At 46.6% G+C, this 14,296-nt stretch overlaps 1 protein-coding gene across 1 annotated transcript; it reads left to right on the forward strand.

Moving 5' to 3' along the window:
• Nucleotides 1–7,830: 7,830 nt before the first annotated feature.
• On the forward strand, nt 7,831–10,918 carry LOC127333344 (uncharacterized). The gene is made up of 2 exons (XM_051359732.2): nt 7,831–9,480; nt 10,280–10,918. Exons 1-2 carry the CDS (start codon nt 8,026–8,028, stop codon nt 10,622–10,624), a joined length of 1,800 nt encoding a protein of 599 aa, XP_051215692.1. The 5' UTR covers nt 7,831–8,025; the 3' UTR covers nt 10,625–10,918.
• The last annotated feature ends 3,378 nt before the right edge of the window (nt 10,919–14,296 follow it).

Below are 14,296 nucleotides of genomic sequence, written 5' to 3' on the forward strand. Positions count from 1 at the left end.
CTCATAAGATTCACCAGCAAATTTAGTCAAATTTTTCTCTTTCTTGCAATCTATAATAGCTCCACAAGTATTTAGAAAAGGTCTACCAAAAATGATAGGACAATATTTACTAGCAACAGAACCAAGTACCAAAAAGTCAGCAGGATATTTAATCTTACCGCATAGAACTTCCACATCTCGAACATACCAATTGGAGAAATAGTTTCTCTATTAGCCAGCCGAATAACCACATCAATATCTTCAAGTTCACAAGAACCAATTTCGTGCATAATCTCCGTATAAAGCTCATAAGGAATAGCAGTAACACTTGCACCAATATCACATAAACCATAATAGCAATGATCACCAATTCTAACAGATAGCATAGGAACACTAGCTTGCTTGGACTTATTAGGATGTGAAACAATATTAGAAGCATCTTCACAGAAAATAATATGACCATCCTGCACATTTTCAGTCACAAGATCTTTAACTATTGCAACAGCAGGTTCAACTTTTATTTGTTCTTCAGGTTCTATAGGTTTCTTTTCACTTTTATGAACCGCATTATTTATAACAGAGTACTCCTTCATTTTAGCAGGGAAAGGAGTTTTTTCAATATAAGCTTCAGGAATAACATGATCAACAGTTTCAACTACAACGCATTTATTAATAGATGAATCAATTTTATCTTTATATGGTTCATGATACTTATCAAAATTCTTCTTAGGCAATTCATAATGAGAGGCAAAAGCTTTATAAAGATTTGCAGCAACTTGAGAATCAAGACCATAAGTAGCACTCATATTACGAAATTTATCAGTATCCATAAAAGCTTCAATGCATTTATAATCATAATTTATACCTGATTCTCTATCTTTGTCGTTCTCCCATCCTTCAGTATTTTCCTGGATCCGATTGAGAAGGTCCCTTTTAAACTCTTCTTTGTTGCGCGTGAATGATCCAGAACAAGAAGTATCCAGCAAGGTCTTGTCTTCAAAAGAAAGTCTTGCATAGAAATTATCAATAATAACATTACCAGGAAGCTCATGAATGGGGCATTTGAGCATTAAAGACTTCAATCTCCCCCACGCTTGGGCAATACTCTCTCCATCATGAGGCCAAAAATTATATATGCGATTCCGATCTTTGTGAATTTCACTTGGAGGATAGAACTTAGAATAAAACCGGGGCACAATATCATTCCATTCAAGAGAATCCCCATTATCCAGTAATTTATACCAATGTGCCGCTTTACCAGACATCGATATAGAGAATAGTTTCTTCCTCACTTCATCCATAGCAATACCTGCACACTTGAATAAACCGCATAATTCATGTAAGAACAGTAAATGATCCCCAGGGTGGACAGTTCCATCCCCTGTATAATGGTTATCCACTACACGTTCAATAATTTTCATAGGTATTTTGTATGGTATCTCTTCCTCACCTGGCGCCTCATCCACTACCTTTGCAGTAGTAGATTTTCCAAATAAAAACTCAAGAGAATATCTCTCCATAATGAATTATGGCAGCAGGCAGAAATAAAATCAGCACAAACAGTAGAAATTTAACTTACCAATTCCACTTACCAATAGCGCTTCACTCCCCGGCAACGGCGCCGGAAAATAGTCTTGATGACCCACAAGTATAGGGGGTATATCGTAGTATATTCGATAAGTAAGAATGTCGATCCCAACGAGGAGCAGAAGGTGTTGACAAGCAGTTTCGATGAAGGATTCACTGTAAATGCTCACAGACAAGTATTCAGGGAGTTTTGATGTAACAGATGAATAAAGTACGAGTAAGTAAAGTGCGAGAGTAACAATTGCAGCGAGTGGCCCAATCCTTTTTAGCACAAAGGACAAGCCGGTTTGTTTACTTATAATGACCAAACGTTCTCGAGGACACACGGGATTTTAGTCTAATGCTTTCGCTACATACGGCTAATTAATCTTCATTGTTTTGATAAGTGTTGTGTGGGTGAACCTGTGCTAATGTACCGCCCTTCCTAGGACTAATACATACTTGTGATTATACCCCTTGCAAGCATCCGCAACTACAAGAAAGTAATTAAGATAAATCTAACCACAGCGTTAAACTCTGAGATCCTGCTATCCCTCCTGCATCGATATACCAACGGGGGTTTAGGTTTCTGTCACTCCGGCAACCCCGCAATCGGCAAACGAGTACAAGATGCATTCCCCTAGGCTCATAAAGGTGAAGTGTCGTGTAGTCGAAGTTCACACGACACCACTAGAAGAATAACACCACAACTTAAATATCATAACATTGAATATTACTCAACCATACTTCACTACTAACATTTAGACTTCACCCATGTCCTCAAGAACTAAACGAACTACTCACAAGACATCATATGGAACATGATCAGAGGTGATATGATGATGAATAACAATCTGAACATAAACCTTGGTTCAACGGTTTCACTCAATAGCATCAATAACAAGTAGAAATCAACACCGGGAGAGTTTCCCCTATCAAACAATCAAGATCAAACCCAAAATGCTACAGCGGTGATGATGTGCAGCGGTGGAGACGGCGGTGATGATGATGGAGATGATGATGATGATGGTGATGGAGATGATGTCCAACTTGATGGCGGTGACGATGGCGTCGATTTCCCCCTCCGGGAGGGAATTTCCCCGGCGGATCTCAGCCTACCGGAGAGCTCTTTTCTCTCTGGTGTTCTCCGCCCCCGCAGGCGGTCAGAACTCTTCGCGAGGTACCCTCTGGAGCTTAGGTTTTCGGGACGAAGGCATACGCGAAGAAAAGGAGGCTAGAGGGGGCTGTGGGCCCCCTCCTCACAGGGCGGCGCGACCAGGCCTTGGGCCGCGCCGGCCTATGGGGTGGGCCCACCTCGGGTCCCCTCGGCTCCCCCTTCTGGCTCACTTCGTCTTCTGGAAAAATAGGATTTTTCGTATAATTTCCGTCAACTGTTGATCTTCCGAAATATTGCATTCTGACGGCGCTTTTTCCAGCAGAATCCTAGCTCCGGTGCTCGATCCTCCAATAATCATGAAACATGCAAAATAGATGAAATAACATAAGTATTATCCCCAAATATGAAATATATCAATGAATAACAGCAAATTATGATATAAAATAGTGCTGCAAATTGGACGTATCACATACTTTATGTCATATTTATGCATTTTCCGGCACTAACCTATTAACGAGATGCCAAAGAGCCAGTTGCTGTTTTCTGCTGTTTTTGGTTTCAGAAATCCTAGTAAGGAAATATTCTCGGAATTGGACGAAATCAACGCCTAGGATCTTATTTTTCCACGAAGCTTCCAGAAGTCCGAAAGGGAAACGAAGTGGGGCGACGAGGCGACGCCACAGTAGGGCGGCGCGGCCAGGGCTTGGGCCGCGCGGCCCTAGTGTGTGGCCCCCTCGTGGCGCCCCCCTGACCTACCCTTCCGTCTACATAAGCCTTCGTCGAGAATAGTTCCAGTACCGAGAGCCACGATACGGAAAACCTTCCAGAGACGCCGCCGCCAATCCCATCTCGGGGGATTCAGGAGATCGCCTCCGGCACCCTGTCGGAGAGGGGAATCATCTCCCGGAGGACTCTTCACCGCCATGGTCGCCTCCGGAGTGATGTGTGAGTAGTTCACCCCTGGACTATGGGTCCATATCAGTAGCTAGATTGTCGTCTTCTCCTAATTGTGCTATCATTGTTGGATCTTGTGAGCTGCCTAACATGATCAAGATCATCTATTTGTAATGCTACATGTTGCGTTTGTATGGATCCGATGAATAATGAATACTATGATATTTTTATTATCGATCTATTATCTATGTGTTGTTTATGATCTTGCATGCTCTCTGTTATTAGTAGAGGCTCTGGCCAAGTCGTTACTTGTAACTCCAAGAGGGAGTATTTATGCTCGATAGTGGGTTCATGCCTCCATTAAATCTGGGACAGTGACCGAAAGTTCCAAGGTTGTGGATGTGCTGTTGCCACTAGGGATAAAACATCAATGCTATGTCTAAGGATGTATTTGTTGATTACATTACGCACCATACTTAATGCAATTGTCTGTTGTTTGCAAATTAATACTGGAGGGGGTTCGGATGATAACCTGAAGGTGGACTTTTTAGGCATAGATGCATGCTGGATAGCGGTCTATGTACTTTGTCGTAATGCCAAATTAAATCTCACAATACTCATCATAACATGTATGTGCATGGTCATGCCCTCTTTATTTGTCAATTGTCCAACTGTAATTTGTTCACCCAACATGCTATTTATCTTATGGGAGAGACACCACTAGTGAACTGTGGACCCCGGTCCATTCTTTACATCGAATACAAGCAACTGCAATACTCGTTCTACTATTTTCTGCAAACATCATCATCCACACTATATATCTAATCCTTTGTTACAGCAAGCCGGTGAGATTGACAACTTCACTGTCACGTTGGGGCAAAGTAATTTGGTTGTGTTGTGCAGGTTCCACGTTGGCGCCGGAATCCCTGGTGTTGCGCCGCACTACACTCCGCCGCCATCAACCTTTAACGTGCTTCTTGGCTTCTACTGGTTCGATAATCCTTGGTTTCTTACTGAGGGAAAACTTGCTGCTATACGCATCACACCTTCCTCTTGGGGTTCCCAACGGACGCGTGCTGTACGCGTATCAATTCCACATCCTTCGACGCATTTCCTACTAAAGAAAAGAATAGTAGGGCATAGTATTATTAAAATATACTAGGTCATATAACATGGATTGATGATATATTGAGACGGAATCTTACAAATGGTAAATATTGTGCTCTCGAACTTAAGTATTATTTTTTGCTTAAGGATTGGTATTCCTCTTTTCATACCATAAAACTGAACAAAAAAATGTGGCTTTAGGGTGTTGGTGTAATGTTTGCCTATCGGTTTTCCTTTTTACGATTTCGTAGAAAACACAATAATCCTTCTACATAAATATGTGAAATGTTTTATCGAGGAAAATTCTTTTTAAATATGTACTCTCTTCGTACCGAAAAAGATATTGCAAATTCTATAAATTTGGATGTATCAATACACTAATTATTGTCTACATATATCTTTTTTTGACACGGATGATGCACTATAAATAATTAAATATGCAGAGAGTTGAAAAATAAAAAGATGCAAACAATCAAGCACATATAAAAAAATTAAACAAGCACTTGCCCACAAGAAGAACAACACATGGATTCATAAAAATAATAATTTAAAAGCATCTCCATCAGCTAGCACAATAGCGCTTTCCAAACAGCTATTGAGGCCTAAACCAAAAAAAACCACACCGTTGACCCTTGTACGAAATCCACGTCATTATAAGACCAATAAAAGCGTCGGCGACACCCCAACCACACCTGATACATAGGACGTTGATTGGGGTCTTCGGTAACTGCATGCAACAAACTCCACGGAGGAAGATTTCCGCCGGTCCACTCGTCAACCTCTCTCTCCCCCAACTTCTCCTAATTTTCATTTTTAATTTCCCACCTACCGCCCAAACTAGGGATGGCACCCGGAGGGTATGGGTACCGGTATAGCCATCCCATACACGTACCCGTCACCTTCAATCTTACCCGTCACCCGTACCCATACACCCATACCCGTGAACGGGTACAAGTTTTTCCCATACCCGTCACCCGGTAGGGTAAATGGGTACCCGCGGGTAAAAAATACCCGCGCTTACAACGTATCAAGTTGTTCAAAAAAATATGAAATGACGTAAAACGATCCTAAATAGTGGTCTAATCCTCACTAACCTACCAGCGATTGTCAGATCAGAAAGCGTGATCGAGGTTCAACCAAGCAATGTGAAGACGCGGTTAGGGGAAAATTAAGTAGTTCAAAACATTACAGCTGCCCACTTGTCAAGTTTTTATGGGTAAATGAGTACACGGGTATGGGTTGTACAATCACATACACGTAACCGCTCTACCGATGAGTATGATATTTTCCCGTTTACAAACTCATGAGTAATATTTTATCCCATACCCGTATTCCTATTGGGTTTTTACCCGACGGGTATGCGGGTCATGGGTACCTATTACCATCCCTAGCCCAAACACATCTATTCTCTCACATTTGCTACCGGCATAAGCTACAAGGGTTAACCGAACCGATATGAGCAATCTAATTTTTTTAGCCTCCTTTTACCGCCGTTGATCCTAATACATTGTTATTATATTATATTGTAAGCTAATATTTAAGGTTCACCGATGGAGATGCTCTGGTGAAAAGCCGAGAGCCGCGAGATCCGCTCCTCGTCGAGACCAACCTATTGTCGTTGATGCATTGATTATTTACGTAAGATACTAGGAGTACTCGTGTCTTGGCACTTCAATACGTACTCCTTTGTGTATCTGACCACAACCCCTCACCACTTTAGGGCATGCCCAATGTACTACTCTAGAGATACTGCCTCACACCTTTAACTAGGTTCGGGTGATCCAAAATAGGTTCGGATGAGGAGGCAGTCTCCTCTTCAGAAAGTGAGATCTTAAATCTTAAAAGTATGCTTTTTAGTGAGAGAAAGAGATACATAGTGTTATTTTTGTGGGGTCCCTTCCCTCTTTTTTCTGACTAAAGTTGTAGCTTTCATTGGAGATATAAAATTGACCATGTTGCTTCTGACAATTTTTTTACATGGAGCAGCTAAGGGCATGGACAATGGTAGCAGCTGCTTGCCACTGCCCCACGTCATCACGAAGCTAAAAAGGAGATGAAGCAGCGGTATGAAGAAAAAATCGTCCAACGCATGCTGCAGTTTCGCTGGGATCCTACCAGATTCCTTTTGTACGCAGCAGGTCCCATCTCCATTGATTTTTCCTTACTTTCTCTTCTCTCTCTTCACATTTCTTTGTTTCTTCTGCCTTTTTCTGCCCAGCAACCGGTCTCTCCTGCAAGAGACTACCCACTCTGCGAAGCAACCAGCTCTAGGTTCGGTCTGCCATCCGAGCCTAAAAAGGCTGCGAGGCAGCAAGTTGAGGCGAGCCGTTGGCCATGCCCTAATTGTGTATGTCACCATTGCTCATGCCCTTGTGTGCTTGGTTCTTTTAGATGATGTCACGAATCTGTTGGGTACTTGACAACGTGTAACGTACGTCCATGCTTAAAGCCAAAACCATGTGTAGACTAGAATAGCTGTGAAGAGAACGGGAATTTAATTCGCTTCGCGGGTTCGTATGATTCCTTTACAAAAAATATTATTTTAAAGTGTTCAAAAATTTCACAAAAAATTATGCATGTATAACTCCAGAATATATGTCCGTTCTTCAAGTTGCATGAAAAATCAATACGTATTTTTTATGGTCTATGTAGAAAAGATAAAATTTATCTTGTGAAAAAAACATTATTTTTGGCAATGATTTTTTTTTACATACGTCACATGACAAGTCTGATATTTTATGAAACAACTTTGTAAGCGTATAGCATGTGAAGATGTACGTGCCAATATTTTGTTTTAATTTTTCAAAATTATAAAATATATTTTAAAATAGAAGGAGTATATGCTTCCATGTTACAAAACACCACTCCCAGAAGAGAGTCGGTTATTTTGTGCATTGCCACAGGGATCTCAAGACATAGTGAACTCTGGCATAGCTCTGGGCAACTATTGAGTAGATCAACTGAAATTAAGAGAATTGCCATTGAAATTGCATGGAATTCGTCTTAGTAGAATATCGAAAAATAGGGATCTTAGTGTATTTTTTTCTTGAGATGCTTAGTGTTTTTCTAAAAACAAAAATTATGAGGACAGATACACTGATTGACGGTACAGTATTTCTCCATCATGAACCCGGCTCGGCCCGGTCCATGTTTATGCTAGCCCATCCTTGACACCTTTCTCGCGTGTCTTGTTTCTTCCCCAGCGGTTCACCACCGCCCAACGGTCCCAAGCTCACCTCTCCACTCCCCACTCCCCACTCCACTTCATCCCCACGCACCAGCGGAGGAGGAGAACCCAACAACGAGCAGCTACAATCCCAAGGTCTCCTATCCCCGAGCTGGAGCTGGAGCAGGAGCAGGCAATGTCAGTCCAGGACCCATCCCCGGCGGCGCGCCCCAAGCGCACGTCGTCGGCGCCGATCCGCCCGCCCGACTACGCGCACAGCCCTGCGCATCACTGCATCGCGATGCGGGACGCCGCCGGTCTGTCCGCCATCCTCGCCGGCCTCCCTCCCCTCGCCCACCCGTCGCGCATCCTCTCCGCCGCCGACGCCTCGCGCGAGGCCCGCCTCGCCGCGTCCGTCTCCGCGGCGCTCGACCGCCGCGACGTGCCAGGCGGGGACACCGCGCTCCACCTCGCCGTGCGTCTCCGGCTCCCCTCCCTCGCGTCCGCGCTCGCCGCCGCCGGCGCGGACCCCACGCTCCAGAACCACGCCGGCTGGACGCCGCTCCAGGAGGCGCTCTGCCTCGGCTGCAAGGACATCTCCGCCTTCCTCCTCCGCGCGCACCGGCTGGCGGCCTGGGCCAAGCTCCGCCGCCGGGCGCCCGCGCTCTCCGCCGCGCTCCGCCGGGTCCAGGACTTCTACCTCGAGGTGGACTTCCACTTCGAGAGCTCCGTCGTGCCGCTGCTCTCGCGCGCCGCGCCCTCCGACACCTACCGCATATGGAAGCGCGGCGCCAACCTGCGCGCCGACACCACGCTCGCCGGGTTCGACGGCCTCCGCATCCGCCGCGCCGACCACTCCTTCCTCTTCTTCGGCGAGGAGACCGACGCCGGCGGCCGCCTCCTCCCGCCGGGATCGCTCCTCGTGCTACACCGCGGCAAGCGCGAGGTGCACGACGCCTTCGCGGCCGCCGCCGCCGCCGGCGACGAGGACGCGGCCACCTCCGACGCCGCCGCCTACCGCCCGGGCCTCAACATCACCTCCGCGAGGCTCGTTCCGAGGACCACCTGGCTGCGCAAGGAGAAGATGGAGAACGTCGGGGAGTGGAAGGCGCGGGTCTTCGACGTCCACAACGTCGTCTTCTCCTTCCGCACGCTCAAGGCTGCCAGCGCCGGCCGCAAGGATTTCACGTTCGAGCTCGCAGTAGATGAGGACGACGAGTTCTTGCCGCTGGAGATCCGGGATGACGACGAGGACGGCGATTTCTTGGTCGCGGACATCCCCCCGCCCCCGTCGCGGCGCAGCTGCTACGTGCCCGGCCGGCGCAGCGTGGCAGGGCCACCCTCGCACATGGGGACGCCGCAGAGGAGGAGGAATAGCGTGGACGTGCCGCGTCGCCTGCCGACCTGCGCGTCAGTGGGCCGCGGCGAGGACAGTGTGTTCGGCCGGCCCGCGGCCACCGGGGGAACCAAGTGGAAGGAGGAGGAGACGGTGAAGACGCTGCGGCCGACCGTCTGGCTCACAGAGGATTTTCCTCTGAGCGTCGACGAGTTCTTGCCGTTGCTGGATATCCTGGCGACCCGTGTGCGCGCAGTTCGCCGCCTCCGTGAGCTGCTCACCACCAAATTTCCACCGGGGACATTCCCTGTCAAGGTAACTTTCAGTCTGTTCCTCTGCTCTAGCGACAACGCAAGTTCGTGTACTCTTTATTCTGAAACAAGATCCTCAATTTCACTGGCTGTGCAAATTTGACTACTAGAATTTAGAATTAGTCTCTAGCAATTTTACAAAGTGAACGAGCTGCTGTCTTCCATTGACCCAAAAGTCATCTGAATCAAGTATCTGTTGTTGACTCCACATGTGCATGAATAAAACTCTGTAAATTTATAGCATGAAGAACAGCAATGGCACCAGCATGTAGTGAATGCTCTGGACTAATGTAAATGTGGAACAGCTTGTAGGGAAACAATTTATAATAAGTGAGTTTACTCAGCTCACATGCTCATCTGATGTTGCATTGCCCTGGTAGGAGGCAACTTCCAGATTTGATCAATGTTGGGGAGTTGAATAGTGAATGATGTCTAATAAATATCTTCCAAGGGTACAAACTTGTTTAAATGGAGGGCAAATATGGTTCAAAAAAGTACTAATAGCAATTAGTACAGGCCTAGCACTTGATGTAATGTCATTTTGCTTCATCATCATGTTCTGAAGACTACTGTGCATCATCCTTTTTTTCTGAAGAGTGATTGTTGGAAGCATGGTATCGGCTCGCTGTCCATAGCCATAATTCATGTTTCTGCTTACTGATTTTACTGATGCAGGCATGCAGCTATGGAGTAGAGATGTTGTCTTTCAGTTCTGCTAACTGATGATTCTGTTGCTCATGCTTTGGTTGCGATTCGTTGTTATGTGTGAATTCAGCTAACTCATGAATCTGTTGTTCATGCAGGTTGCGATCCCTGTTGTTCCAACTGTCAGGGTAGTCATAACTTTCAACAAGTTCGTCCCCCTTGTGGAGCCAGAGGAGTTCTTCACGCCGATGTCGAGCCCCAGCCTATTGGCGAGCCCAGGTCCAGGCTCCATCATGCCTAAGCCAGACGTCCACAAGAGCTCCTATCTGAGGTGGACGTCGAAGAACTCCAGAGCAAAACCAGTGAACCTGTCGCAGGTCGCGGACAACACCGACCCCTTCACCATCCCCAGCGACTACACCTGGGTAAACCTGGGTTCCAGCAAGAGCAAAGACAAGAAGTCATCCAAGACCAGTAAAAAAGGCAAGAGCAAAGAGACCTAACTGTCTAGCGGTGTCTCCAGTTAGTGTGGAGCTAATACACCATTGCCCAGAAGGCCAGAACCTGTAATTACTGAGCATCTGGGATGAGCCTCCTAAATACCTAGAGTTAGCGTGTACTGTATTTGCCAGGAAACAGCTGGTGTGGAACCAGGTCTGCTGATTTTCATTTCCTCTTTATGTTTGCCTCTTGTTCACTGACTGTTGTTCTTCAGCAATGTTGTTGTAAAAACTGGGCAGCACCAAATTGCAGAAGCTGCTATTTTAGATGCTACAAGGATTCCTTCAGTTCTTTTATATCTACTGCATATTTCGACCCCTTATGTACTAGTATCAGCTTATTTCAGCTCTTCAGTGTGCACCTGTGCTGGAGACCGATCTTCTTATTTGAGCACATTCTGATATTCTTTCCTGGAAAAAGGGAGGTGGTGGAAGAAGGGTTCGTGGATCGAGGAGTTTGATGGATCTTTTTTCTCTTGTGGGGATCATTATGATGGCTGTTGCGGTGATGCTGCCTCTGCAAAAGATGTGTTAGCGTGTTGTGTGTCCGTGCTTTGTAGCGCAGAATCATTGGCCTACATGCAGCCTTTACAGGCGTTCCTTTCCTTGCCGGGCGGTGAATAGTTGGCACCTTGAGTTTCACTCGCAAACGCCTAGTATTCAGAGAAAAAAAGTATCCGGTGGAGAGAACGCAAGCTATCTGAAAACGATATCAAAAACTGTATATGAAACCTTACTGTCACATACAGTACGGTCAATCAAACCCGGGAGCCGAATTGAGTTTCTGACTATACTCTTCATAACTTGATTCGCCAACAGAGAACACCAAGTATCATGACAGAAGGTAAATTCTTTTTTCGTGAATTCTAGCCAACCAGTACTTGGCGATTTACACAGAAATAACTCTTTTCTGAAACTATAGCACAGACTGATCCTTCGGGTAAACTATTTCACCCATCTAACCCTTTTGTGTGGCGGCCCTCTCATGGGTGCCACACCTTCATGTGTGGCGCCTGTGCGGCCGGCGCCACTCTCCCATCCGACGTGGCGCCCTCCACGCTGAGGTGTGCTCGACGCTGACATGGCAGGCTATGTGGCGCCGCTCACACCGGCGCCACACTTTAAAAATGTGGCGCCCGTGGCAAGGGCGCCACACATCCTTGCACAAAACATACTGTAAGACAATTCTCTAGGGACTTAGCCGTTTTGGCGACCCTATTTGTGTGGTGCCGACGCCATGGGCGCCACACTTCATGTGGCGCCGACGCCACGGGCGCCACGCAAAAAGGCTCGCCAAAACGGCTAAGGACTAATCGTCCGGTGCCCCTGGATGTTTTCGACATATAAGTTGATATAAGTTGACATGTGTGGCGCCGACGCCATGGGCGCCACACTGTGCAGTGTGGCGCCTATGCCATGGGCGCCACACATTGACTTGTGCTAAACCATGAAATATTCTACCATATTCCAACAATTTTGAATACAACATTGCACAGAACATGTACGACACATCATAGTGGTTCAAATAACAAATAATGTTCGACGACATCAAGGTTCCAATTACAATAAGGTTCAACGACATGAAGGTTCGAGAAGATCAAGTTTCACACAACATCATGGTTCGACAACATAAAGGTTTGACAACAAGAACATAGCCAAAGGGACATCACTGCGTGGCAAAGGCTCCCTCCCCCCTCGCCTTCTTCTTCTTAGATTCTTCCGCCAGTTCTTTCTTCCCCCTTATGTCACGAGCCAACTGAACCACGAAGTCGAAGAAATGGTGGCGCTCCTCCGTCTTTGAAGCTTTCGCTTGAGCTCTTTCCTCCTTTATGCGCTCCGCCTCCTTAGCCACCTCCTCTAGGTGCATCCTATTTGCCCTCTCCCTCGCTAGTTGAGCAAGTTGCCAGTTCCTCTGGAATTTTTCCCTCCATAGACGGTTCCGTTCGGCCTGGAGCTTCTCATTCCTCTTCTTCTCACGCCATAGGTATTCTTGATACTCCCTTTGCATACGGTCATCTTCCGCCTTCTTCTTAGCTATCTCCTCCTGTCTCTTCCTCTCAAATTCTTCCTTCTCCCTCTTCCGCACCGTCCTCAAAGCCTCCTCCCAAACCGACTCCTCCTTCTCATTGCCCTCCCACGCCCCCTTCCCCTTGGTGGGTGTAGTTGCCATATCTGAAAACAAAATTGAAAAAACTAAAGTTAGTCACGGAATAGGAAAATAGATAGTACAATGCAATTAGTAACTTGGAGACACGTACAGATAAGGCCCCGCTAGGTATCCTAGCATACTAGTACCCCGACGTCCACCATGGCGACCTCTACTAAGCCCTACATGAATCCTTGGTTGCCTTGGAGCTTGTCGCCATTGTGGTTGATGCCTTGCGGCTTGTTGCCTTGGAGCTTGTTGGCTTGGACCTTGTTGGCTTGGAGTTTGTTGCCTTGAAGCTTGTTGCGTTGGAGATTGTTGCCGTGGGGCTTGTTTCCTTGGAGCTTGTTGCCGTGGGGTTTGTTGGCTTGGAGCTTGTTGGCTTGGGGTTTGTTGGCTTGGAGCTTGTAGACTTGGAGCTTGTTGGCTTGGAGCCTGTTGGCTTGGAGCTTATTGGCTTGGAGTTTGTTGCCTTGGGGTTTGTTGGCTTGGAGGTTGATTTGAAGCTTGTTGGCTATTGATGCTTGGCTTGTGCTAGCATCATTGCCCTTTGATTTTTTGCCGGATGTACATTTCCTTTTATTGTGCCCCTTACTATTGCATGATCCACAATTAGTTGGCTCGCGAGCCTCTTGGAATAACTTGTTTCCCGAATGACCCCATCTATCCATATCTCTGTGATACCTCTTTGTCTTTCTTGTTCCACGTTTCACAACCTTCCATTCCAGATCTGGCCAAACTTGCACTCCATGATACTCCGCCCATTGTGATTGGTCCAAGTAGGGAGAAAACCTTGGAGCCCATGTCCTCTTTGTGGCTTGGATGGAGAACTCGGACTCCCGAACGGTGAGCGGGTTATTGTAGTCAACACGTCTAGTGCGTGCCGTTGTTAGCAAGTGGGAGCAAGCCAAATGAAGCAAAGAGGGCCTCCTACATGTGCATTCACATGTCTTTAGGGGCACACGGAAAGCCCGTCCTTCGTGTAGGACACCACCTTGTGTGGTGCCTCCCGGCTCATTCACTTGGTAAACCCAGTCAACATTGTCATAACATGTAGCCGTTTGGGAGTCCGCCTTCCTCGCCTGAAATTCCATGAAATCTTCAACCTTCGTTGGGTACTCGCAGTTCCTAGCAATTTCCTTCTCCGTTTCTTCGGTGTAGTTTTGGAAATAGACATTCAACTTCTCAAATGTGTATTGAATTATTGCCGTCACGGGTAATGCACGAACACCCTTCAACACATTGTTGAAGCACTCGGCCATGTTGCTTGTCATTTGACCATATCTCATCCCATCCTAATCATAAGCTCTTGCCCACTTTGAGTTAAATATAAGGTGTCTATGAAGAAACTCAAGACCACCCGCGTTGAGGTCTTTGTGCTTCAGCAAGCCGTTGCATAGGTTTGCGAAGCGGTGCTCAGAGTAAGCGAGGCAACAATCTTGAAAAATGTCAGACAACTCTTTGCTCTTGCATGCCCGATAGAAGTTTGCACAAAAATGCCTCATGCACCATCGGTGGTGCAAAGGAGC

This window comes from Lolium perenne, chromosome 2, assembly GCF_019359855.2.
Source record: "Lolium perenne isolate Kyuss_39 chromosome 2, Kyuss_2.0, whole genome shotgun sequence".
Lineage (NCBI taxonomy): Eukaryota > Viridiplantae > Streptophyta > Magnoliopsida > Poales > Poaceae > Lolium > Lolium perenne.